Genomic DNA, 23664 nt, shown 5'->3' with positions numbered 1-23664 from the left:
ACCTAAAATCATACAAACTAACTTCTTCTTCCCTTTTAGCACTATAATGGGCCTGCTCCACTATATCCAGGCCCAACTTTGGAGGTATTTATTTTTTATTCGGAAATGAAAAATCCATAACGGAATCAAGATACGAATGAGAATGGGACAAGTGGCTGCGCATATTCCGACGAGTTTCGGCCACGAGCTCAGGGCTTGTCTTCGTTGCCGCCTCGTCAAGATAGACGAGAATCCTGAGGGCTGAGCTTATCGTCGATGTTACTACCCCTAACTTCAACGGGTATGACCTAATTGCGAATCCTTAATTTTTAATTTACTGAGCACTGTTCGTAAAGTCTATACTTACTGATAAGATACTACTATTGTTTTCTTAAAAAAAATTGATTCCTCATCGATAAGCTAGTTATCTTATAACGTCGCTCTACCACTATAAGCAGCCTAACTTATCGTATCCTGCATATAATTTTGTTTCCCAACTATGCCGCGCGCACTATACTTACTGATAAGATACTACTATTGTTTTCTTAAAAAAAATTGATTCCTCATCGATAAGCTAGTTATCTTATAACGTCGCTCTACCACTATAAGCAGCCTAACTTATCGTATCCTGCATATAATTTTGTTTCCCAACTATGCCGCGCGCACTGGCATCTAAAAAAGAAAATAAAAGCGAACTCTCTCTGCTCTAATCGCTCTCTGCTCTTGGTGGCATTCCCAGATTCGTCGATCGGCGAAACCTAATCATCGATCTAATCTCTGCAGGTACATCGCCGACTATCTTCTTCGCTCTATTCCATTTTTGCTGGAGTATCTTGTTTTCGTAGGTTCTTCTCCGACTCAATTAGCTAGCGAATGATCCTTTAATGTAATGCGTGTTGATCTCGTTCGCAGAGCAATGGCTACTCTCGAGAAGGAACTCATGTTCTTGATTCTTCAATATCTCGGTGAAGAGAAATACAAGGAAACTGTTCACAGGTCCCTTCCTTTTCCGCCCAAATCTTTTTTTTTTTGTAAATTGGCGATTAAGAAACTGATAAATGTTGAAATTAATGATAGATTGGAATCGGAGTCTGGTTGTTACTTCAACATGCGTTACTTTGAAGAGCTGGTGACTCAAGGCGAGTGGGACGAGATGGAGAAGTATCTTTCTGGATTCTCCAAGATTGAGGATAACCAACAGTCCAAGCAAATCTTCTCTGAAATCCGAAAGCAAAAGGATCTCGAAGCGTTAGATAAGTAAGTATAAAGCTTCATATCTTTGAGTAGTTTAGATAAAGCTAAGTGGTGGTTATGTGTCTCAATACTTTTTATTTATTTAATCCTTTGCTAATACTGTTACCTCAACTTTTCAGAACCAATGCACATCTCTCCACGTCGGCAAGGGGTGCTCTGTTTCGTGACTTGAAGAACTTGATAGAGGCTAATCCACTCTTCCGCGACAAACTCGATTTTCCTCGTCTCAAGTCTTCAATGTTGCGTACTCTAATCAACCGAGGGTGCTTGGCTGATCAATCTACCCCTTTTGCAGCTACGGAGGTGAATTAAAAAGTCTTTACTTTGGATGTGTATCCTTGTAGTGTGCGTGTATGACTAAACAGGTTTTGTTATTCAAGAACAATGAACTGCGAACTCTGCCTACTTGGAAGTCCAAAAGAATCTATAAATTTGTAGGTGGGGGATCTAAAGTTACAGAGATTACAAAGCCATCTCAGTGCTACTCCTTGAGGCTCCCCGACAATGTGACTGACACGAAGGTCAAGGTACTATTATAGTTAAAGCATATGCCTCTATCATGTTTATCTCCCAAAGTTAACATTTACAAATGAAGAAGTTATATCTTGTAGTGACTGAAGCTGTTATTTGTTATGTTATTGCCTGCGGATGATCAGCGATGACTAATGTTTTCTTTGGGTGGAAGTTTCAGGTTTCTAGATTAATTTACACAAATTGTGGATCTCAAGTACTGGCCTTGGCTTCTAATGGAGAGCACAAGTTGTGGAAATGGGAGAATAGCGATGATAGTTTGGATGGAAAGGTATCCTTTTGCCTCCTTGTTTTAGTAGTTTCCTTGTACATTGTTAGGTGTGAGTTGCATTGTTTGTTGTTTCTTGCTTATGGGACTTTATATTTATTTGCTTATAGGCAACGGCTAAAGCACAACCAGTATTATGGACACCTAAAAATGGGATTACGATGATTAATGAGTTAAGTGATGCATACCCGGAAGTGGCTATTCCATGTCTTGTCCTCTCCAAGAGTGACTCCTATATTGTGTCAGCTTCAGGGGGGAAAATCTCTTTGTTCAACATGGTGACCTTCAAGGTGACTAATTAACCGTATCTTCCTTGTAAAATTTCCATTAAAGAAAGATTTGAAAAAGTTTCATGCTCTGATATGCTTTATTATCTAACGTGTAGTCTGTGACGACCTACATTCCCCCACCTCCTGCAGCAACATTCCTTGAGTTACATCCATCAGACAATAATATTATTGGCATTGCCTTGGAGGATTCATCTATCCAAATCTACAATCTTGTGACTAGCGAGGTATTGCCTGGAATGAAGTTATGATGGTTAATTTTTGGGTAGCAAAAGTCCTGAATGTATAATGACGCTCTTGCTAGGTGAAAGCCACATTGAAAGGTCATCGGAACAGAATAACAGGGCTTGCTTTCTCAGTGGCTCTGGACATTCTAGTTTCTTCTTGTGTTGATACACAGGTAACAATAATTTATGTTGTTGAGTTTGGCTACTCAATGTAGAAGTTAGTTGAACCACTATTAACGTGCTTACATATTTGGGGTCTGTAGTTGTGCATTTGGAGCATGGCTGGATGGGAGAAGCGAAGTAGTACGTATATGGATAAACCAAGGGGAAGATTAATGCCGGCTGTTTCAGATACACGCGTGCAGTTCCATCAAAATGGGATTCATATGTTGGTGATCAATGAAAAGCAAATAGCCATTTACCATGCTGAAAAACTGGATTGGTTCGGCTGGGTAATTAGCGATAACAGATTTAATAATGTGTGTATTTGCAGCAAGCAAACTCGTCGGTATTAATTTTATCATTACTGTGTCAATGAAACAGTGGGTTGACAAGACTGGTGGTGGAATCACATCAGGTGCATATTCAGGTGATAGCCAGTCAATCTTCGCGAGCTTGAAAGATGGTACTGTCTGTGTCTTCACTGCGTCAAATCTCAGTCTGCTATGTCGGATTAAACCAACAGCTTACTTGCCTTCCAACCCAAGGTAACTATTGTTATGCCTCAAGTATCAAATATTATTAGCTCCTGAAATGTGTGTGGTCTTTGCAGCAAAAGTGTGTATCCGCTAGTGATCGCAGCTCATCCATCGGAGGCTAACCAGTTTGCCGTAGGGCTCAGTAATGGCCATGTCTATGTGGTTGAACCATCGGAATCAGAAGGAAGATGGGGAACCTTGCCTACAGGCTCCACCTGAAAACTTTTAAACTTTCTGTATAGTCTCTTTGCTTTGTATACTCGTTTTGTCCTTTCGATCTAACCCAAATACTATTAGCTTCTGACGTTATGTATTGATGAAATGTGTGTGGTCTTTGCAGCTCAAGAGTCTATCCGCTAGTGATCGCAGCTAATCCATCGGAGAGTAACCAGTTTGCAGTAGGGCTCAGTAATGGCCATGTCTATGTGGTTGAACCATCAGAATCAGAAGGAAAATGGGGAACCTCGCCTCCAGGCTCCTCCACCTGACAACTTTTAAAGTTTCTCTGTATAGTTTTTTTGCTTTGTATAGGCATTTTGTCTTTTTGATTTAACTCAAAAGATCTCAAACCTTAAGGGTATATAATTGAAAACCAAACACATGTAAAATCCCTAAAAGCATCGCAAAACTGATTTCTTCTGCCTTCTTAGCACAGATATGTTGATTCCTTCATGTTTACCATATGAATATGATTGCATCTTACTTTTGTTAACAATAACACTGCATAACTAGTCTCTTGATTCCTTCAGGCCTACTTAGTGAAGCTATATACATTTAGAGCCAGTTGCACAAAAAATATTCAATAACTATGAAATTTGCAAAGATGGAACATTTGAAGAAGACAAATACAGGAGGACGACGTGTAAAGAGTTGGTCTAAGTATGATTTTCAGCGAAGAATTTGTAGAAGACCCGTCACAGTGGCAAACTGAAAAGATTGAAGACGACGATTTTCTCAGAGAGATCGTAGAGGAAGACAAAGTCAAATCCTTCCATATGAATCATGAAGAACGAGAAAGCTTCAACTGGTTGATGATGATGGATGATTCATTTTTGTAATAGCTTCATTGTATTACAATAAAACTAATCAAATATCACAACTGTGTAATAAATTCCGCTGTGCGATCATAATCTTGAATAAATGTATTTTCATCATACTATACTTATATGAGGAGGAAATGGAGTCAGGGAAGATGATGATGATGCTTGGCAATAATAAAACTGTTGTTTTGTTCCTACAACAATGTCACGAATATACTTCTGAGACGAATTGAGTGTGAGAGAGAGAGAACATCCGACTAAATAAACATCAAAACACACCTACAATAACATATCATCTCTCCCCCCAACCAACAACGGAGCTTCAACCAAACAGCAGCAAAGACTGCCTTCTTTCTTCTTCTTAGGTTTTTATATGCACTTAGCCTATTGCTCCTTCCATCACCTACTTTGCCTGCCGAAAACAAAATAAATAGTCTTAGCTCAATATGGTTGCCTCCAAGTCATTTTACTACTGTGACACTATATAACATCACCTCTACGGTTACTTTTTGCTTCGACTTTGGTGACTTCTGCTCTGTGAAATGGAAGGAATCTATGATTGCAGACCTTCAAGTAGCTGGAGAGCAGCAACGCAGATAAATTCAAAAAGTGAATCAGGATTATATTAAGCGATTGCTATAGAGAAATTAATGTAATATCATGTATACACTTACTCTAGAAGTTGGCTGAATCCTGCGGACAGATCTACGTGGTTCCATTCCATCTGATGCTTTTGAAGAATTATCAGCCAACGCCTTATCCTCTTCAATCTTGGCTAACCTCCCTGCAGTAGGAGCCACTTTCCTATTTTGCTCTTCCTCTGTTCCCTTGGATGGAACACTAGAAACTGTTCCAGATGTAGAACCTTTGTTCTCTCCACTCTGACCAACGGCATCATCAGATTCCATATTTGAGGCTGTTGTGTTACGCGAGTCCTTGCGAGGAATTATCCTATCTCCAGCAACCGGTTTCTCTTTGGTCTTGGGTCCAGGTTTGAAACTCTTGGGCTTTGATGTTGTTGTCTGTTTCTCTCTGGAAATGGCTTTAGAAGGCAATCTCCAGCTCCCTGGTCCTGGATTTTGGGGCACGATTGGTTTCACAGGCATAGCCGGTTCCTTCTGTTTCCGAGTTTTGTTGCTCGCCTCTGAAACGTAATGTTTGCTCACGTCCATGAACTTCCTTGTCTTTCCAGGTTTAGGGACACCATAAACCACTTTTGCTCCCTGCGTTTGCAAACCTGTTCTCTTCATTCGGAGTGGACCAGGATTGCCCTCTTCTCTAGTACTCGTCGTCCCGATTTTAAATGTAGTCTCTGAAACACCGAGGTCAAGAACACCACTCTGAGGCGGTTTACCTAAATCCGGATCAACGACAGTTTCTATTTTCGTGTCTTTTCCTTCAGACACAGGAGCTGGAGCTCCTAGTCTAGGACGCTTCTCCTTGGGAGTATCACCCTGCAATTCAAATTATCCGAGTCTTTCAAAATAGCAAAGCATCCAAAACGAGGCTTCTAGCTCCACAGAAGGGTCATAGTATAGTACCTCATGTAATGAGTTGATGTTTTCTCCTGAAGTAGTAGAACATTCAATCCACCTTCCATCTTTCCATACAAGAGAAGGACGCAGATTCCAAGCTTTGATAGTCAGAGTCTCTCCTTGTGCTGCCAAAAAGAAAAAGAAAGTTCTGGGAACACTGGTACAGACAAGCAGTGTTGATCATGAAAATGAGATATCTTCATCACACGTCTTCGCGAACCTGGAAAATGTACAGTCACTGTATTTTCATCTTTCTTGTTCTTCTCCGTGATAACACCCTCCATCCAACTAAAGGAGAACAAAACACAGATAAGAATAAATTGGTTTTCACAAAACGGAAAACTGAAAACGATACAATCTTGCGTTGTGGGCTCATTGTTATTAGGGCTCGCAGGCAAAAGATAAGCTAGTTAGTTACCAGTCATGAACCCACGAGTCTACCCTATCCCCAATTTTCCAGACAGGATCCCCAATGGCAGCTCTACGCCTCTTCCTGGTTCCTTCATATGGCAGGGCAGTAATAGAACGAGCAGTTCTTATTTTCGGGGCCTCATCACCTCCACCTTCGAGGGCTACCCACTCCTTCAGCTTATCTGTTCCTGATAAGAGATAAAATAATCGGATCAACTAACAGAGTACTGCACATGCATAACATATTATAATGGAAAGTGACTGATTATATACGATTACATATCCATCATATACTTGGAGCAATATGTAAAGTAAAACGAGAGAGAACGATTAAATTGGTCACTGACTTGCCAAGCCATTGAACTACCAAATACAGATCACTGCAAGTACAACATAAAAAAAATTATATGTCAAACTAATATACCTTGTTCTACAGAAAGGTCACTGAACAGCACGTAAGCTTTCCCATCCTCTACGCTCAATACATTGGCAGAGTACCATGCAGTTCTTAATTCGGGTCCTTCCTTGAAAACCTACATAGGGCAATTTTATTTTCATTACAAAAAGAAACACAACCAGCAGCGAGCAGTTAGCTATACAAAGTGTATATATGCAAACATAGCACAAACCTCTACATGAGAACCTTCCTTGATGCATTCGTCCTTTGTTGTTTTCATAATCTGCTCGCTTTCAGTCTGGGTGTCAATCAAAGATTTTGACCCAACTTCTGGCTCGAAAACTACAGCAGCGTGTTTAGCCAAGTCTGCACTTTTATAACCCTTCTGTCCATTTGTTTTCTTTCCAGTGGCAGAAACTAGACCGGATAGACCATCTGCCGTTCTCACAGAGCCATCCAACTCAGTATGCGCAGTGCTGGGACTAGCAAAAGCTCTATCACTAGTAGTCACAGTTTCCTTTTCTAGTAGACTCACTTTACAGGGCTGCACTTCCACAGATTCTCGAGCCTGCTTCCAGTAATTACTTGGACCCATTTCCACCAGCGTATTAAGCGACGGAGGATGACCCATTGAAACAAGTATTCCAACTTGTGCAACCGCCTCTGATGCTAGTTCTGCTGCCTTGACAATGGAATCTATATTTTCAGCTCGTTTGGTGGCCGCTGTGGCAGCCTCAACCCTCTTCTTAGCCACCTCTTTCGCAGCACTAAGGAATGAACTGGAGCTCACCACTGCCCCTTCACCCTGGCCGTGAGGTATTACATCATTTGACTTAGGGAGTTCATTACCCTGATAAGAAACACTTGGAAGGGATGCTTCTTCAGCCATTAATTTTGCCTGAAATGCCGCATTAGCTGCAACATTAGCGGCAGCAGCTGCAGCCTTTGCCACTGCAGCAGCAGCAGCTATGGCAACAGCAGCGGAAGCTAATCTACCTTGAGTTTCTGGCTCGAGGCCAGCATGCCTTTGTTGCTCTATCTGCTTCCATACGTATTCGCTGTGACTAACGGCTGCAGTAGCAAGAGCAGAAGCATTCTCTGAATGCATTTTAGCCTCATTAAGCTTATCAATGGTATCTGCCGGTAACACAGATCTCTGCTTAACTTCAGAGACAAGGTTACCACCAAAAATTGGGGATTGCAAAGATGATTTCATTTTCTTCCCGGGGAAGGTAGATACCAGGTTCATAGGGACAGCAGAGACGGAATCAACACTTGGCAAGGTGCCTGCATTAGAAGCCAGACTACCCGGAGCAGCTGTAATAGGTACAGGTGTTGATATAGAAACAAAAGGTGAGATAACTACTTCTGTTGGCTGCAGCGAGTTCAAAATGCTTGGATCAGACTCCACAGAGACTGGCATTTTCTTCCGTTTCCTTGATTTCGTCCCAGTGGAATGTTGACCAGGTGGTACAACTGTACTGGCTGGCTCAAGTGTTTGTCTCCCTTTGAAAACATTGCCAGAAGTTCCACTCAGAACATGCTTACCGCCAGAGTAAAGCAAGGACGATTCTTTTGTGGGTGTCAATTTTACAGTTTCGGTGATCGGGAAACCGGGGAAACGAGAACCAACATCGAACCCACTGGTCTGAGGAGAAGCAAGCCAAGGGTTGGGGTAAGGGAGAGGCGACATCCAACCGGGAATATGTCCAATATTCGCAGTTGGTGCAGCTTGGTGAGCATGCGATGAAGAAGGCAGTGGCGCAGCAACTGAACCTCTCTGAATGCTTCTTGATTGTAACGTTTCCAGGGGAGTTGAAAAACTCCATAAAGGTGATGAGAGTGGAATTATGGGTTTTGTCGCTGTACTCTCTTTGCTACTGGTGTGACCCACAGACGGGGTCTCTGTCTTCCCTGAAAATGCAGTTTCTGATATTTAGCTAAGAAATGCAAACAGCATAGCTGAGAAATAATACAATTAGACCATAAGAGCTTGAAAAGCAGAATCAAACTAGAAACCTGCACGTGATTGTGCTGGAGTTTCAGGACTTGCAACACGCATTCTCTCAGCCCTTACAGCACAAGCACGCCATGCTTTCTCCCAAATGCCTTTCCCACCATCTACAGAAGTGCAGAGTGAACACATGATTTGTCTCAACAGGGATAATGCAGTAAGTTACAAGAAATAACAATCTTACCTGCACCACCAAATGCAGATATCATATAAGCTTCATCAGGTGCTGTCCCTTGGCTGTAACGGGTAAACATAAAAATTTAATACTTCTGTATGCCACTAAGATGTGCAAGAACTCTGAATGAGATCGCTACTGAGTCTCACTGACTCAACAAAACTTAAGAGCATGTACAGAGTAATATAGAACTTACATCAGACCCCCATAAACAAAAATCTGTGCACGTAGTTGCACTTGTTGCAAGTCAGTGAAAGGTCGACGCAAAACGTTTGAGAGAGAAGAAGAATTCAGATCAGGTAGACTAGCCGTGGGGGCTGGAAGGGTACCAAACGAATTAAGAACAGGGGTCTGAAGACTTTGCTGCTTCTTAGTAGAGTGTGTGATTTGAATAGAAGAAGCAGAACCCTGAATAACAGCATTTGCTTTGCCTGCACTTTGAAAATGTTGAAAAGGTGCAGCCCCCTTTACACTATTTCCTTTTCTAGAAGTCTCTTTTCCTGCAGATTTAGGTGTTCGCCTGGGTTTATGCTCAGATTTTGTTTTGGAAGACTTTGCAGGTGTTTTCTCTAAGCTAGATTTTGACGGAGATCCCACCACAATCTAAATAAACAAAAGCATATCTACGTAAGGATGATAACAACATAATGTAACAGTATTCGCTTTGTCTACTGATGAATCTATGTTAAGATATAAATCGGACATACCGGAGAGACAAGGGTAGCTTCGGAAATTTCCACTGCTTTCCTTGGATCGGAAGTCAAGTTCAGCCCACTGCTGAAGGTGGCGTTTCTATCCAAGAACGGGGATTCGGTAGACATCAAACTCGAAGTATTCCGATCCTCTGGCTTTTTTACAATGTCTGTCTCTGTCTTCTTAAGTTGAAGTTCGGTCGTCTTAAGGGCTGGGGAAGAAATAACAGGAGTCCCTATATTTGTAACAGCGTCTTCAGTTCCAGTAATGTGGGACTTTACAAAAGGCTTAGCACTTGTAGAAGCACATGACTCTCCTATTCCGATTACAACACCTGCAATATCCGCAAGATCAAGACCGGTAAGACTTAGTCATAAGTTTCTTTAACCGACAGATATTAAAGTTTACACAGGTTGTTGATTCTATCGTGGAAATTCAAAACTATTAACACAGCTAATATGTATCTTTTTAATAAACCAATCTAAAAAAGAATCAGAAGAAACTGCTAGAAAGAAAGTTTCTTGATGCTACATGATCATACAAACTAACCTGTGGGGTATGAAACCGGAGTCGCAGATGTCATAATCCCATCGGATGCAGCAGTCTTATCCTCTTCCTGGTAATCTGACACAGCTTCACTCCGAAGATTAGCCAAGGAACTAGCTTTAAGGTTTTCATTTGTGGCATCTTTGTCCAGACCTGACCGAATCTCTGAGGATAACGAAAAAGTAAAAAAAAAATTACAACAACATGTAAACCACCCAAAGGTAAACAAATATGGTAAGGTCTTTAAGGAACGACAGTATACAAAGAAAAGAGCACGTGCAAATACTACGGCCAAAAAAACATTTACCAGGGACGTTTACAACTTCTGTTAGATTTTCTTCTAAAATTGTTTCCTCGCACTGCTGAGGCAAAACTTGTCCAGCGGCATCAGTATCGACTGCATCCTTTGATCCTTCAATGACAGGACAGCCATCGACAAATTGTGTACCTTGCTGAGTATCTTCATTATGCTTCCTAGGTCGTTGTGCAATATCTGAACTACTTGCTTCAACAGGTGGAACAGTTTGACAATTTTCAGGTTCGCCAGATGAAACCTTCTCGGTTACAGAGAAACTGACTTGCTCATTAGCTTGAGATGATGTATTCACCATATGCAAATCTATTGAAGATGTAAGACTGACAGCAGATGCTCTATCTTGGCTTAGATGTTGCGATTCTTCAGGATTGAGAGGAAATGCTTCACATTCTTTACCATCAATCGTAGTCCCTGAGAAATAAAATGTATACACATACACATGTAGAGGATTATAAATAAGTAAGTACGATATATCAATTTTGAATGCAACTACCGGCAGTACGCTAAACCCAAAAAAAAATGCAGAACCAAGGGTATGAAAGTAGAGTATATATCAAAAGAATTAGACAGTAACATTACCTGACTTGTCTACTGGAATGGTGTCAGACTGAGATTTTGATTCCACCAGCTTGGATGCAGAGTCTCTTGAAACATAACCAATGGACTCGGACACAACACTTTCAGATAAGACTTCAGAGCTCTTGGCGTCCTGATCTCCATCTTTGGCACTGACAGCCAATTCCATTCTTTGTTTGAGATTAGATATACAAGCACTACCTTCCTTATTTTCACTCTTCTTAGACACATCACCTTCTGTGGATTCAACCATTGAGTCCATTTGTGAAACGTTAACACCTTCTGAAGGCTCAACTCGAAGTATCTCTGTATCTGTCTTAGTCTGGAAAGTATATTTATGTTCACTGCTTGTTAGATTCGTTAATACCCCAGCGAGTTCCAAAGATGCCTCAACAGTTGCGCTAGTATGCGCACTGCTGACAGGAAGATCTTCGCATTGGGTCTCTGAAACGTCTGGTCCACCTACCTCGAGAGCAGAGAGAGCTTGGTCCCCTCTTTCTAGTACCGTGACATCAGAGAGCTCTATATCCTTCAAATCAGACTTAGCAGTGTGGTCACTGATATCATTTTCATCATTGGAAACCTCTGGAAGAAAAGTGGTCTGATTATCCAACTCACCACTAGCAGGAGCCCCAGTCTGTACAGTATCGTCCCTACAATAAATTTCCATCCTTGATTCTGTGTTCGCTTCGTCTTCTGTTTGGTCAAGAGGCCTATCAGTCGTCTCAGTTCTTATCGTACCATGACCACCAGCATCCACAGCCTCTCTAGTCATGGTAACTGAAGCTAAAACAGTAATATTTGCCTCCATAGATGACTCTTCCGCAACGGTAAGAAGACTATCAGTCGTCCCAGTTCCTATCTTATCATGCTCAGTAGAGCTCACATCCTCTACAATCGCAGAATTTGAAGCTACATCAGCATTCTTTTCCACTATGGACAACTCTTCCGCAACGTTCTGGTCAAGAAGACTATCCACTGTCTCAGTCCCTATCTTATCATGACAAGCAGTATCCTCCACATTCTCTACAGCCGCTGTATTCGATGCCAAAATGGCATTATCTTCCTCCATGGGGGACCCCTCCACAACGGTTGGTGAGTCATCTTTCTCCACTAAGGACAACTCTTCCGCAACGGTCTGGTCAAGAAGACTATCCATTATCTCAGTCCCTATCTTATCATGACAAGCAGTATCCACCACATTCTCTACAGCCGCTGTATTCGATGCTAAAATGGCATTATCTTCCTCCATGGGGGACTCCTCCACAACGGTTGGTGAGTCATCTTTCACCACTAAGGACAACTCTTCCGCAACGGTCTGGTCAAGAAGACTATCCACTGTCTCAGTCCCTATCTTATCATGACAAGCAGTATCCACCACACCCTCTACAGCCACTGTATTCGATGCCAAAATGGCATTATCTTCCTTCATGGAGGACTTCTCCACAACGGTTAGTGAGTCATCTTTCACCACTATGGACAACTCTTCCGCAACGGTCTGGTCAAGAAGACTATCCACTGTTTCAGTCCCTATCGTATCATGACAAGCAGTATCCTCCACATCCTCTACAGCCGCTGTATTTGATGCCAAAATAGCATTATCTTCCTCCATGGAGGACTCCTCCACAACGGTTGGTGAGTCATCTTTCACCACTAAGGACAACTCTTCCGCAACGGTCTGGTCAAGAAGACTATCCACTGTCTCAGTCCCTATCTTATCATGACAAGCAGTATCCTCTACAGCCGCTGTATTCGACGCCAAACTAGCATTATCTTCCTCCATGGAGGACTTCTCCACAACGGTTAGTGAGTCATCTTTCACCAGGACCTGTTCCTGTCCAGCATCGGTCTTTAACACAGAGGAGTCTCCCGGAGTATCAGCCACATATGGTTCAGGTTGTGCGTTTGCTGTTTCCTCCTTGGATATAATATTCTCATGACCAGGCTCTTCCATTGTGCAGCCTAGCTCATCCGAAGCACAAGATTTCTCTTTTACAACTACTTGGTCCTGTCCAACTGAATTCAAAAGCATTTCAACAGATTCGGACGAAGTAGCCTCAGACCAAACATTAAAACACTCCTTAGCAGATGAGCTAAACACAACACCACCACTACTTCCACGAGAGAAATCCTCAATCCAGCTACTATCTTCGTTACCCTCAATACCAAGAAACCCTTCAGTCTCAACTAAACTATCAAACCTCAGATGCGTGCCGTCGTCGAAATCAAACACAGGAGGAAACTTATCGTTAGCTTCTTCACCAGCTAAACGGAGGTTCTGGTTCTGAAAGTCATCCTCATCATCAAAATCCATGGGGTGTTATTCCTGAAGCCAAAAGACATGTAAAAAAAAAAATCAAAATTCCGAAAGAGATGGATGAATGAACTCAAGTGGAGTGGAGTGGAGTGAAACGCTACCTCCCTCCATTCAGATCTTCCCTAATCGCACGTTCATCTACTGCTGAACCCAAAAATTAGCAAAAAACGCGTCAATACTATTCTTCCCTCTCTTATCCGTTGCGTCACAGAGACCTAAACAAAATTAAAACTGATACGGTCGTAGAGAAGTTCAAACTTACCGGAAAATTCGAACTGGTGGAGCGGACTTAGGGTTCCGGCGAAGAAAAGAGGTTTGGCGAGTGAAGTTGATTGGGAGAGAAATGAGAGCGTGTGATGATGATTCCCGTAAAATTATTCACACCGCTCTTTATTAGTAATAATTAATATTTTGCTTTGATATTTGGGCTGCAAAATAGGTCCACTTTCCCAGCAAATGGAGAATGTCAATCGACGTTACCTAACAAACATAAAGGTTTGTGTTTGTTTTGTTATTCTCATTTGGGCCATTTGGGCCAATTTCAAATATTTTGTTTTTTATAACATTTCAAATATTTTGTTTATATGAACCTAAATTAAACAGATGATTATTCTCTATATATTTTAAAATGTCATAAAATATTAGAATATTTATAATGAAAGACGTAAATATTTTATTAAAGAGTAGTATAATATTTTATTAACAAGTTAAATTAGTAAACAATAACTTTAGAAAAAAAAAAGAAAAAAATCAACACATAGTAAAATTAATTGATTAGATTAATACCATTTTAAATCCTTTCAAATAATGTTTTTACATGCGGAAGTACCATTTTTTGGGTTCAAATCCCAAAAAATACCAAACTATAAAAAATAGGTTACATGATATTTTTATTTTGACGCAGGATGTACCATTTGTAAAAGATACTTTCTACATTGTGTAAACCTAAGACAAAAATTCCATAAATAGATTCTACCATACGTAACTGTTTGAGTAGTGTTTGGATTTTGCATTTTTAGAATGGTACAATATCTCATAAAAGTAGAAACTGCATTCATAAAAAATATAACTATCTTTACAAAAAAAAAAAAAATCGCATCCCCAAATTTAGAAGTTTAATTAAAAATAGATTATTCGTTATAAAATAAGTAGATGAACTTGTTTAATATTTTTGGTAGAACGTAATTTAACATTTTAATTTATCAAAATTTTCAACCAAAAAATAATAGTTTGTATATATAGGGGTTTTATCAATTGTTTCTATTTTTATATCCTTTTATTTATAAAACTATTTATTTTATTAAATTTTAGAAACAAAATAATATTGAATTTTTATTTTGTTTTGACAATTTTTTTTAATAAATGATTACTCATTGAATGTAAATGGTAGAGCAAATTTTTAATTCTCTAACTTCACTTTTTGTTTCTATATTGTCTTTAATTAAATGTAAAAGGAATTTATATTATTAAATATTGTTGTAGGCCTCCAAAACTCTTATTACACACCTATAAAATAACAAAGATGATCTTGAATCGTGTGAATTAATATGTATACACTGTTTCAAACCCAGTTAAATGGATATGTGACGATCTGCGATTGGTGCGTTTTAATTGTTTTTTTCAAGACAAAAAGTAAAAAAAAAAGAGAAAAAAAATTGAAGAAAACCTTTAATGGGTTTGTGGGATAAAAGATGGCCTTAGGCCTAATTAAACTCTTTTTAGTGAACATGCCTCATAATCCTGTGAGTAGGGTTTAAACATTTCACTCCTAGTAGTCGGTTAGATTCTTAGCTTTCTGTTACTCCCTTTTTTCCCCTCGTTACTTGCAGAAGAAGAGGTTGAAAAGATGGCTTATGCAGCAATGAAGCCAACGAAGGCAGGTTTGGAATTGGAAGAGCCACTCAAGCAAATTCACTAGATCAAGTTACTCTCCTGTAAGAATGTCAAGAACCTTGAGAAAGGTGTGTTTTAGAATATTTTCCTTGCTGATCATTTTGATCATCTAATAGGGTTTATAGTGTTTTAAGAATTTGGTAGATGAATCAAGTTAGCCAATGCGTAAAAGGTTGTAGATTTATTCGATTGATTACAAATGGATGATTTTGGTCAAATTGTGTTATTAGTGTGGGCTTATTTGGTACGTGGAGCAAAGGACAAGAAATCGAGAACAAATGGACCAGTGATGAGAATGTCCACCGAGGTTCTTAAGATCACTACCCGTAAACCTGAACTATATAGTTTATTGAGCATTCTTATCAATAATTTTTTTTAGTGAACATGTAATAAGTCTAAAAAAAGACAAAAGCGCAATGGTCAGTCAGCAGCTAATTAAGTGATTCAAAAGAAAGTTACACTTTTTTTGGTAACGTCAAAATAGTATTGAACATCCAACTTAAGTATAAGATTAACACTTTAAATAAAACATGTGGATGCAGATACATTAGCCGCGTCTGAGCACAATGGAGACATTGTTGTTGTTAGAAAGCTTTGGAAGCATCCGAAGCAACTCTTCAAACCATGTTGCATCATCACTGCAAGAGAGATATTCGAACACTACAACTAGAGTCTCTAGTGTCTCTATGTTTTTCAGCAACCATTCTATGAACAAAGCCATGAAACACGTTGCATCCTTAAAACGAAAATTACTCGAGGTAGCAAACCCATGACATTTTGATCTCCAACATTGATCCAGATTCATGCCTTGTGAATCCAAATACACGTCCAGATCCCTATCCTGTAGAGCATATAAAAAGTGTTACTCTAAAGTCAAAATCATATTAACACGTGAGATTTTTTTTCCAAGAAAATATCAAATCCTATACACAAATTAGCCCATCAAAAAAGTGAAAGACATACTCCCACTGCTGACATTTTTATTGTCATTTTATAATTTCAAATTTTTAAACTTAATATTAATTACAAAATATAATGCACTGATTTTATAAATAATCTTCTTTATCTAAAACACTATTAGTTAAACAAATATGAATTAAAATCCATTTCAATTTGTGTGAAAAAGATGACGTTATGCATAATATGGAAAGAGTATTAGCTTGCATGGTAAAAAAAAAAATTCCGGTAAAAAAGATACCTCTATGGACCTCGGTTCCGTTGCGTACAATATAAAGGGGATGTATTCAATTTAGCATTTGATGTGATTTGATTTTTAATGGAGTTTTAGATGATTTTAATAAGTTGCAGAGATTTAGGTTTTGTTTGTTAAACTACTCTAGAATATCACCTAAAACAATGGGATTTGAATTTTATTTTTTTTTAACTAAGAAACTCCATCCAAACACCCTAAAATCACCTCAAAACTTTAAAATCCCACAACTTAAAATATTTTCAATAACAGTGGATTTCAGAGTAATTTACGAAATGTCAAATTCAATAAAGTGGATTTTAAATGAATTTTTAAAATTCATGTTTGAATAACAGTGGATTTGTCATTTTAATACAAATCACCTGAAACTCTCGGTTGAATACACCCTCCTAAGCTTCTTTAGTGCGGTGAACTTTGTAGTAACCTGGTTATACCAGGAGTAACAGATTTTGCAATCATGGTATGAAGTGTCAAAGTTTGAACCTTGAGCATTGGGAAAGGAACACCACGTAGTTCGGCGAGAGATATAATCTATAAAAGCATAAACAGTGAAAAGTTGATGGGCTAACTAATGAAACACAAACACTTCCATGGTCTCAAAAAAATGCAAGAATAAGTATAAACATATATATACCTGAAGAAAGGTTGTTTCAAAAGTAAGCTGCTCAACATTTCCAAGTTGTGCTAGCATCTTTAATAGCATGTTCTCAAGTCGAATAAAATCAGCCTTCACATCATCATCATAAGAATGGTATGGGTATGGGTCTGACAACATGTGAATGTAAAATTTGGCTTTGGTCAAAGAGGAGACATCAACTAAAGTACATGGTTCATCATTATTTAACAAATCCAAATAACGGAGGTGCGGAGCTACAATCTCCATTGAACCTCGATTCTCCCAGGGGTACAGCCTGCGAGTGATTTTCAATATTGTCAGAGTAGGTGACTTACTCAAGTCAAGCCTATGAACTCCACCAGAGTAACCAAGAGACAAGGTTTCAAGAACTGGACAGCCAGAGAGAACATCATCAAGAGACTGTAAACAATAATCCAACGTCAATGACCTCAGAGATTTCCAAGAAACTGTGCATCCGGGGATAGTAATAAAATCGAGGCGCAGGTTCTCTAAGGAGGAACTACGGTAGAAGGAATTAGGGAAACGATAAGTCCGGTGATTAACACGACAACCGAAGGACAGAAACAGCTGCTCCACGTTACGGGACACAGCGAACTCTATCCAGCTATTAATCTGGGGCACAAGTTCGGGGACCCAGACGTGCACACAAAAATGGAAACTCGTGATTTTCGGAGCCTTGTAGGAGGCTACGGTTTGGTTTATGTCGCGAACACTTGCCATTGGGTGATAGCCACGAAAGTCGAGACGAGGTGTCTCGCACCATACATGCCTCCATCGTCTGGACAAGGCGGAAGATCTGATCGCCAGACCAATGGGAATAAAGGAGAGAATATGGTGGAGGATCACGTCTGGCATTGAGCTTATGCAATCAACTCCTTCGGTAATACTACGATCCATTGATGATGCTTGTTTGTTTTTGCGTTGGCTAGGGTTTCTATGACGTTTTCTTCGTCTCTGGCGCCGATTCTCTACAAAAAAAAAACTACATTAAGTTCCTATTTTATGTATATCCTATGGAATGATATATTAAATCATATATTATCAAAATATCAATTTTCTGAACTTGAAATGCTAGCTCGATTTATTTATTGAGCGATCCTTACATTAATCTCTAGTTTTTGTTGTCTCCATTACTTAGAGCATCATTAATCCAGCAACCCAAGATGGGTTATTTTTTTTTTAATTTTGTTTTATCTGAACTAAAAAAAAATAAAAAGAGAACCAATTGCGGGTCGTCACGCGTCAGTGGGGTCCGCAAACAATTGAAACAACCCACTCTCTACGCTGTTTAAACAAGTGTTGTTCTTCTTCTTTCTGTCTTCTTCTCTTTCTCTTTCCTGCTTTTTCAATTAAAAAAATAATAAGTAACTCCATTAACAACAGAATTAATGGTGCTCTTAAAACTAAAATAGAAGTAATCAACTTTTTGTCACTAAATATTTCATTAGAAAAAATAAGAAGAAGAAATGAGTTCAAAATGGCCCAAATTTTGATGTCCATAATAAAGGGAAATGAGCTTGAAATATTTTTTTTTTTGTAAAATCATCGGCAACTAATCTAGAAATATGATAGAAAGAAATTGCTATAAAATCAGAGGGGACCGATCGGTGTCTTTTACAATTCAATGATTTCTTTTGACCGGAGATTACAAGAGATTATTATGATAAGCGTTCAACTGACGAAGAGAACCTTGAGCGTGGAGAACCCTCGCCTCCAGGCTCCAGCTGACAACTTTTAAAGTTTCTGTATGGTCTTTTTGCTTTGTATAGGCGTTGTCTTTTTGATTTAACTCAAAAAATCTCAAATCTTAATTTTTTTTGTTTGGGTATAACTGAATATAATACAAAACCCCAAGTAAATACGTAAAAGCATCACAAACTGCCTTCTTAGCACATGATGGTTCCTTCGTGTATACCTACCATATGAATCTGATGACATCTATTCTTAACAACAACCAGTTTCTTGCTTCTGTCTCCTAAGACCATGATTATCCCACAACTCCAAATGGAGTTCTTTCTTTTTCTTTTTTTTTCCATTTTAGCCGATTTTTTTTTTTAATAAAAAAAGATAAACCAGTCGTGGGCCACCACGTTTCAGTGGGGCCCGCGATCATGAAAAAACCCAACCCATTTTGTTTCTTCTCCAGGCGACTTTTTCTTTGGTTTTTGAGAATTTGGTGGGTCTCCCTCCCTCTCTCCTTCTTCAAGATGCAACCAAAACACTGCGATAAACCCTGCTCTAACTAGGGACTCCTAAAGTCTAATATTTTAGACCACGTTATGGGCCCAGCCCACTATGTTTAAACCCATTTCAGAGAAACAGTGATGAGTATTTAAGTTCTTCAACAGAAGTGAAAATCCATCGTTCAGTCTTTTGCTTGAATCACAATGGGAGAAATGGCTGCTCAGATTCCGACGAATTTCGGCCACGAGCTCAGGGCTTGTCTTCGATGCTGCCTCGTCAAAACCTACGATCAGGTATCATGGATTCTCTCTCTCTCTCTACCTTTTGTTTTGCTTGTTTGTAATCTGGTTTCTACAACAGTCTAGCGATTCTGGGTGCGGGAACTCTCCTTTCTTCAAGATAGACAAGGATCCTGAGCATGTCGTCGATGTTACTACCACCCCTAATTTCAACGGGTATGACCTAATTTCCAATCCTCAAATTTTGATTTTACTGAGCAATGTTCGTAAAGCCTATACTTATTGATAAGATACTATTTTTTTCTAAATGAATACTCATTGATAAGCTAGTCATCTTATAACGTCGCGATACCACTATAAGCAACCTAACTTATCAAATTCTACTCATACTTTTGTTTCCAACGATACCGCGCGCATTGCCACTCTCTATAAATATCAGATCGTCACCCGCACTGGCATCTAAAAAGAAGATAAACGAACTCTCTCTGCTCTCTACTCGCTCTCGCTCTTGCTCGCGTTTTACAGATTCTTCGATCGGCGAAACCTATCCATCATCTAATCTCTGCAGGTACTTTCGTTGACTAACTTCTTCGTTCTCGTCGCTCAATTCCATTTTTTTTTGCTGGAGTATCTTGTTTTCTTAGGTTCTACGACTCAATTAGTTAGCGCATGATCCTTCAATGTAATGTTTGTTGGTTGATCTCGTTGGCAGAGCTGCTGTGCAGTAATGGCTAGTCTCGAGAAGGATCTTATGTTCTTGATTCTTCAATTTCTCGGTGAAAAGAAGCACACGGAAACTGTTCACAGGTCCTTCCTTTTCCGTCCAATCTTTTTCGATTTGGGGATTGAGAGTCCTGATTATTTATGATAAATGTTAAAAACAGATTGGAATCGGAGTCTGGTTGTTACTTCAACATGCGTTACTTTGAGGAACTTGCGACTCAAGGCAAGTGGGACGAAATGGAGAAGTATCTTTCTGGATTCACCAAGATCGAGGATAACCTAGAGTCCACGCAGATCTTCTTTCAAATCCGAAAGCATAAGTATCTCGAAGCGTTAGATAAGTAAGCTTCATATCTTGGAGTAGTTTTAGCTTAAGCTTAGTGGTGTGTATGTGTCTCAATACTTCCCTATTTTTATCTGCAGGCGTGATCATGCTAAAGCCTTGGACATATTACGCAAGGATCTGAAGGTGTTTGAATTAGATCTCTTCAAGGAAATGTCACTGCTTTTGACAATGGATGACTTTAGGTTCTCACAATGTTTTGACTGACCCTTACAACATTTTTTTCAGCGTAGATGCTTTTATAGATTATCTATTCATATTGTTACATCGACTTTCAGAGCCAATCCGATACTCTCCACGTACGGGGATACAACGTCGGCAAGGGGTCATCTGTTCCGTGAATTAGAGAAACTGATAGAGGCTAATCCACTTCTCCGCGACAAACTTCAGTTTCCTGTTTTGGCGGCTTCAAGGCTGCGTACTCTAATCGACCAAAGGTGCTTGAAACTTGTTCTGTTATTTAACTTAGTCAAAAAAACACATATTCTCAAATGATTAAAACTTGGGATTAACTCGATTTTCTCATAGTTTAAACTGGCAGCATCATCTATGTAAGAATCCTATGCCAAATCCTGACATCGCAACTCTGTTTGTGGACCATACTTGCGACCAACCGATTGCTGAGCAAGCTTCATCCCCTGCTATAACTCATTTCATGGGTGGTGTTCCCAATATTACAGGGTTTCCCCCGATGTCACCTCATGTTGTAAGTGCCGCATGATTATGTTCTCTTCACTACTCTATGGAAACACCTTTGTTCTATGCTCAAGTATTCTTCGGCGGTTTGTAATTTGTGAACACATTCTGGTGTGCAGGTTCCTGGAAGTGCAAATGCAGGAATAACTACGGCAGATCAAGCTACCTCTTTGGCAGCTAGGAAGGTGAATTAATATCTGAATTTGGATGTGTATCCTTGTAGTGTGCCGAATATATGGTGTATGATTAAACAGTTTTTGTTATTCAGAAAAACGGAGTGCTAACTCTGGCTGATGGGAAGTCCAGAACCTCTAATGTTTCAAGTGAAGGACCTACACCCTGGAAAGTTACAGAGATTACAGAGCCATCTCAGTGCTACTCCTTGAGGCTCCCCGACAACGTGACAGACACGAAGGTAACATTTACAAGTGAAGAGTTATAATCTTGTTACCTGTGATATATCTTGTAGTGACTGAAGCTGTTATTTGTTATGTAGCCTGCGGATGATCAGTGCTGACTCATGTTTTCTTTGGGTGGGAGTTTCAGGTTTCCAGATTAATCTACACAAATTCTGGATCTGGAGTATTAGCCTTGGCATCTAATGCAGAGCACAAGTTGTGGAAATGGCAGAAAAGCGATGATAATTTGACTGGAAAGGTATTCTTGGCTCCTTGTTTTAGTAGTTTCCTTGTACATTATTAGGTGTGAGTTGCATTATTTGTTGTTTCTTTCTTATAGACTTTATATATTTGCTTATATAGGCAACGGCTAATGCACATCCAGTATTACGGAAACCTAAAAGTGGGATAACGATGATTAATGAGACAAGTGATAAAAACCCGGAAGAGGCTATTCCATGTCTTGCACTCTCAAAGAAAGACGCATTTGTTGTGTCAGCTTCAGGGGGGAAAATCTCTGTGTTCAACATGACGACCTTCAAGGTGACTAACCGTATCTTCCTTGTAAAATTTAAGTTGTGAAAAAGTTTAATGCTCTGATATGATGTATTATCTTAACCTATAGACTGAAAAGACATACATGCCTCCACCGCCTGCAGCAACTTTCCTTGCGCTTCTTCCTTCAGACAGTAATATCGTTGGCGTTGGCTTCGAGGATTCATCTATCCAAATCTACAATCTTAAAACTAGCGAGGTTTTACCTGATATGAAATTATGATGGTTGTTAGTTTGGGTGGTAAAAGTCCTGAATATATAATGATTAGTTGCATGCTTTTTTTATACTCTCGCTAGGTGATACACATATTAAAGGGTCATGGGAACAGAATAACAGGGCTTGCTTTCTCACTGGCTCTGGGCATTCTAGTTTCTTCGAGTGCTGATTCACAGGTAAGAATGTTGTTACTGTGAGTTTGGTTACTCAACATTAGTAACTTGCTTACATACTTGGGGGAGTCTGTAGGTGTGCATTTGGAGCATAGCTGGATGGGAGAAGCGAAATAGTATGTATATGGATACTCCAAGGGGAAGATCAAGGCCGGCTGTTTCAGATGTCCGAGTGCAGTTCAATCAAAATCAGAATCATCTGTTGGTGGTCAATGAAGAGCAGATAGCCATTTACGATGCCCAAAAACTGGATTGGTTGAACACGGTAAATTAAATAATAACAGATTTAAATAGTGTGTGTATTGCAGCAAACTCGTCGTGTTTGTTTGATTTTGTTATTATTGTTAATGAAACAGTGGTTCCCACGCAAAGCGACTGGTCGAAGAATCACATCAGGTACATATTCAGCTGATAGCCAGTCAATCTTCGTGAGCTTTGAAGACGGTACTGTCAGTGTCCTCGCTGCGTTGAATCTCAGACTGAGATGTCGGATTAATCCAACAGCTTACATGCCTTTGAACCCAAGGTAACTATTATTCTTTTTTTCCAATCTCTAAGTATCAAATATTATTAGCTTCTGACGTATGTATTGATGAAATGTGTGTGGTCTTTGCAGCTTCGTAAGAGTACTGGTGATCGCAGCACATCCATCGGAGAGTGACCAGTTTGCAGTAGGGCTCAGTAATGGCCATGTCTATGTGGTTGAACCATCGGAATCAGAAGGAACATGGGGAACCTCGCCTCCAGGCTCCACCTGACAACTTCAAAGTTTTGTATAGTCTCTTTGCTTTGTATAGACGTTTTGTCTTTTTTTGATTTAACTCAAAAGATGTCAAACCTGAGTTAGTTTTTTTTTTGGGGGGGGATATAACTGAATATAATACAAAGCCCCAAGTAAAAGCATTGTAAAAAGACTTCTTTTTGCCATCTTAGCACTGGCATGATGGTTCTTTCGTGTATATACCAATATGAATCTGAGTATCTGACTGATGACATTCGTTTTTGTTAATAACAACACTAGACAAACAAGTGTCTTGCTTCAACTCTTCTCTTAGTGACTCAATAAAGCCCAAAATTAGAGACAACGTTATGGGCCAGGACTACTATGCACAGGCCCACTCTGTAGAAACAG

General features: G+C 39.6%; 4 protein-coding genes across 8 annotated transcripts; 2 read left to right on the top strand and 2 right to left on the bottom strand.

Annotated features, from left to right (window-relative positions):
• The first annotated feature begins 116 nt into the window (after positions 1–116).
• Positions 117–3896, top strand: LOC108847597 (topless-related protein 1). Of its 5 annotated transcripts, none has more exons than XM_018620873.2 (14): positions 117–280; positions 763–820; positions 892–975; positions 1057–1236; positions 1353–1536; positions 1614–1760; positions 1925–2035; positions 2143–2322; positions 2418–2546; positions 2624–2719; positions 2810–2998; positions 3090–3253; positions 3319–3480; positions 3585–3896. In XM_018620873.2, exons 1-13 carry the CDS (start codon positions 256–258, stop codon positions 3461–3463), a joined length of 1692 nt encoding a protein of 563 aa, XP_018476375.2. In that variant the 5' UTR covers positions 117–255; the 3' UTR covers positions 3464–3480; positions 3585–3896. The 5 variants fall into 5 exon arrangements, with proteins under 5 accessions (XP_018476375.2, XP_018476377.2, XP_056861459.1 ...); XM_018620875.2 differs by lacking the exon at positions 763–820 and adding an exon at positions 661–762 and having other exon boundaries at positions 120–280; XM_057005479.1 differs by having other exon boundaries at positions 120–280; positions 661–820.
• A 531-nt stretch (positions 3897–4427) lies between these two features.
• Positions 4428–13644, bottom strand: LOC108847091 (uncharacterized). The gene is made up of 17 exons (XM_018620262.2): positions 13527–13644; positions 13366–13408; positions 10951–13273; positions 10363–10782; positions 10059–10220; positions 9524–9843; positions 9013–9419; positions 8826–8878; positions 8647–8748; positions 6860–8541; positions 6655–6763; positions 6238–6418; positions 6040–6107; positions 5826–5944; positions 4959–5738; positions 4779–4861; positions 4428–4696 (listed from the first exon to the last, which is right to left on the bottom strand). Exons 3-16 carry the CDS (start codon positions 13259–13261, stop codon positions 4838–4840), a joined length of 6738 nt encoding a protein of 2245 aa, XP_018475764.2. The 5' UTR covers positions 13262–13273; positions 13366–13408; positions 13527–13644; the 3' UTR covers positions 4428–4696; positions 4779–4837.
• Positions 13645–16766: 3122 nt separating this feature from the next.
• Positions 16767–17901, bottom strand: LOC108833630 (putative F-box/LRR-repeat protein At3g28410). Its single transcript, XM_018607042.2, has 2 exons — positions 17002–17901; positions 16767–16898 (listed from the first exon to the last, which is right to left on the bottom strand). The coding sequence occupies exons 1-2, from the start codon at positions 17899–17901 to the stop codon at positions 16767–16769; spliced, it is 1032 nt and encodes a 343-aa protein (XP_018462544.2).
• Positions 17902–19376: 1475 nt separating this feature from the next.
• LOC108833631 (topless-related protein 1) lies at positions 19377–23390 on the top strand. The gene is made up of 17 exons (XM_018607043.2): positions 19377–19481; positions 19549–19643; positions 19867–19995; positions 20140–20234; positions 20312–20491; positions 20574–20678; positions 20772–20930; positions 21022–21199; positions 21309–21374; positions 21458–21604; positions 21736–21846; positions 21951–22130; positions 22213–22341; positions 22440–22535; positions 22609–22797; positions 22889–23058; positions 23149–23390. Exons 4-17 carry the CDS (start codon positions 20155–20157, stop codon positions 23288–23290), a joined length of 1932 nt encoding a protein of 643 aa, XP_018462545.1. The 5' UTR covers positions 19377–19481; positions 19549–19643; positions 19867–19995; positions 20140–20154; the 3' UTR covers positions 23291–23390.
• Positions 23391–23664: the final 274 nt, after the last annotated feature.

Source organism: Raphanus sativus, chromosome 3 (assembly GCF_000801105.2).
Source record: "Raphanus sativus cultivar WK10039 chromosome 3, ASM80110v3, whole genome shotgun sequence".
Classification (NCBI taxonomy): domain Eukaryota; kingdom Viridiplantae; phylum Streptophyta; class Magnoliopsida; order Brassicales; family Brassicaceae; genus Raphanus; species Raphanus sativus.
Note: the sequence above shows the minus strand (reverse complement) of the source record. Positions and strands in the feature narration are given on the sequence as shown.

Coding starts and splice junctions, on each gene's coding strand:
- LOC108833631 (XM_018607043.2), top strand. CDS start 20,155: ATGGCTAGTCTCGAGAAGGATCTTATGTTCTTGATTCTTCAATTTCTC. Junction 20,679..20,771: donor TTGACAATGGATGACTTTAG/GTTCTCACAATG, acceptor ATCGACTTTCAG/AGCCAATCCGATACTCTCCA. Junction 21,605..21,735: donor ACAACGTGACAGACACGAAG/GTAACATTTACA, acceptor TGGGAGTTTCAG/GTTTCCAGATTAATCTACAC.
- LOC108847091 (XM_018620262.2), bottom strand. CDS start 13,261: ATGGATTTTGATGATGAGGATGACTTTCAGAACCAGAACCTCCGTTTA. Junction 8,542..8,646: donor TCCAGCACAATCACGTGCAG/GTTTCTAGTTTG, acceptor CTGCATTTTCAG/GGAAGACAGAGACCCCGTCT. Junction 6,108..6,237: donor GACTCGTGGGTTCATGACTG/GTAACTAACTAG, acceptor GTTCTCCTTTAG/TTGGATGGAGGGTGTTATCA.
- LOC108847597 (XM_018620873.2), top strand. CDS start 256: ATGTTACTACCCCTAACTTCAACGG. Junction 1,537..1,613: donor CCCCTTTTGCAGCTACGGAG/GTGAATTAAAAA, acceptor TTGTTATTCAAG/AACAATGAACTGCGAACTCT. Junction 2,547..2,623: donor ACAATCTTGTGACTAGCGAG/GTATTGCCTGGA, acceptor CGCTCTTGCTAG/GTGAAAGCCACATTGAAAGG.
- LOC108833630 (XM_018607042.2), bottom strand. CDS start 17,901: ATGGATCGTAGTATTACCGAAGGAGTTGATTGCATAAGCTCAATGCCA. Junction 16,899..17,001: donor TTGAAACAACCTTTCTTCAG/GTATATATATGT, acceptor ATGCTTTTATAG/ATTATATCTCTCGCCGAACT.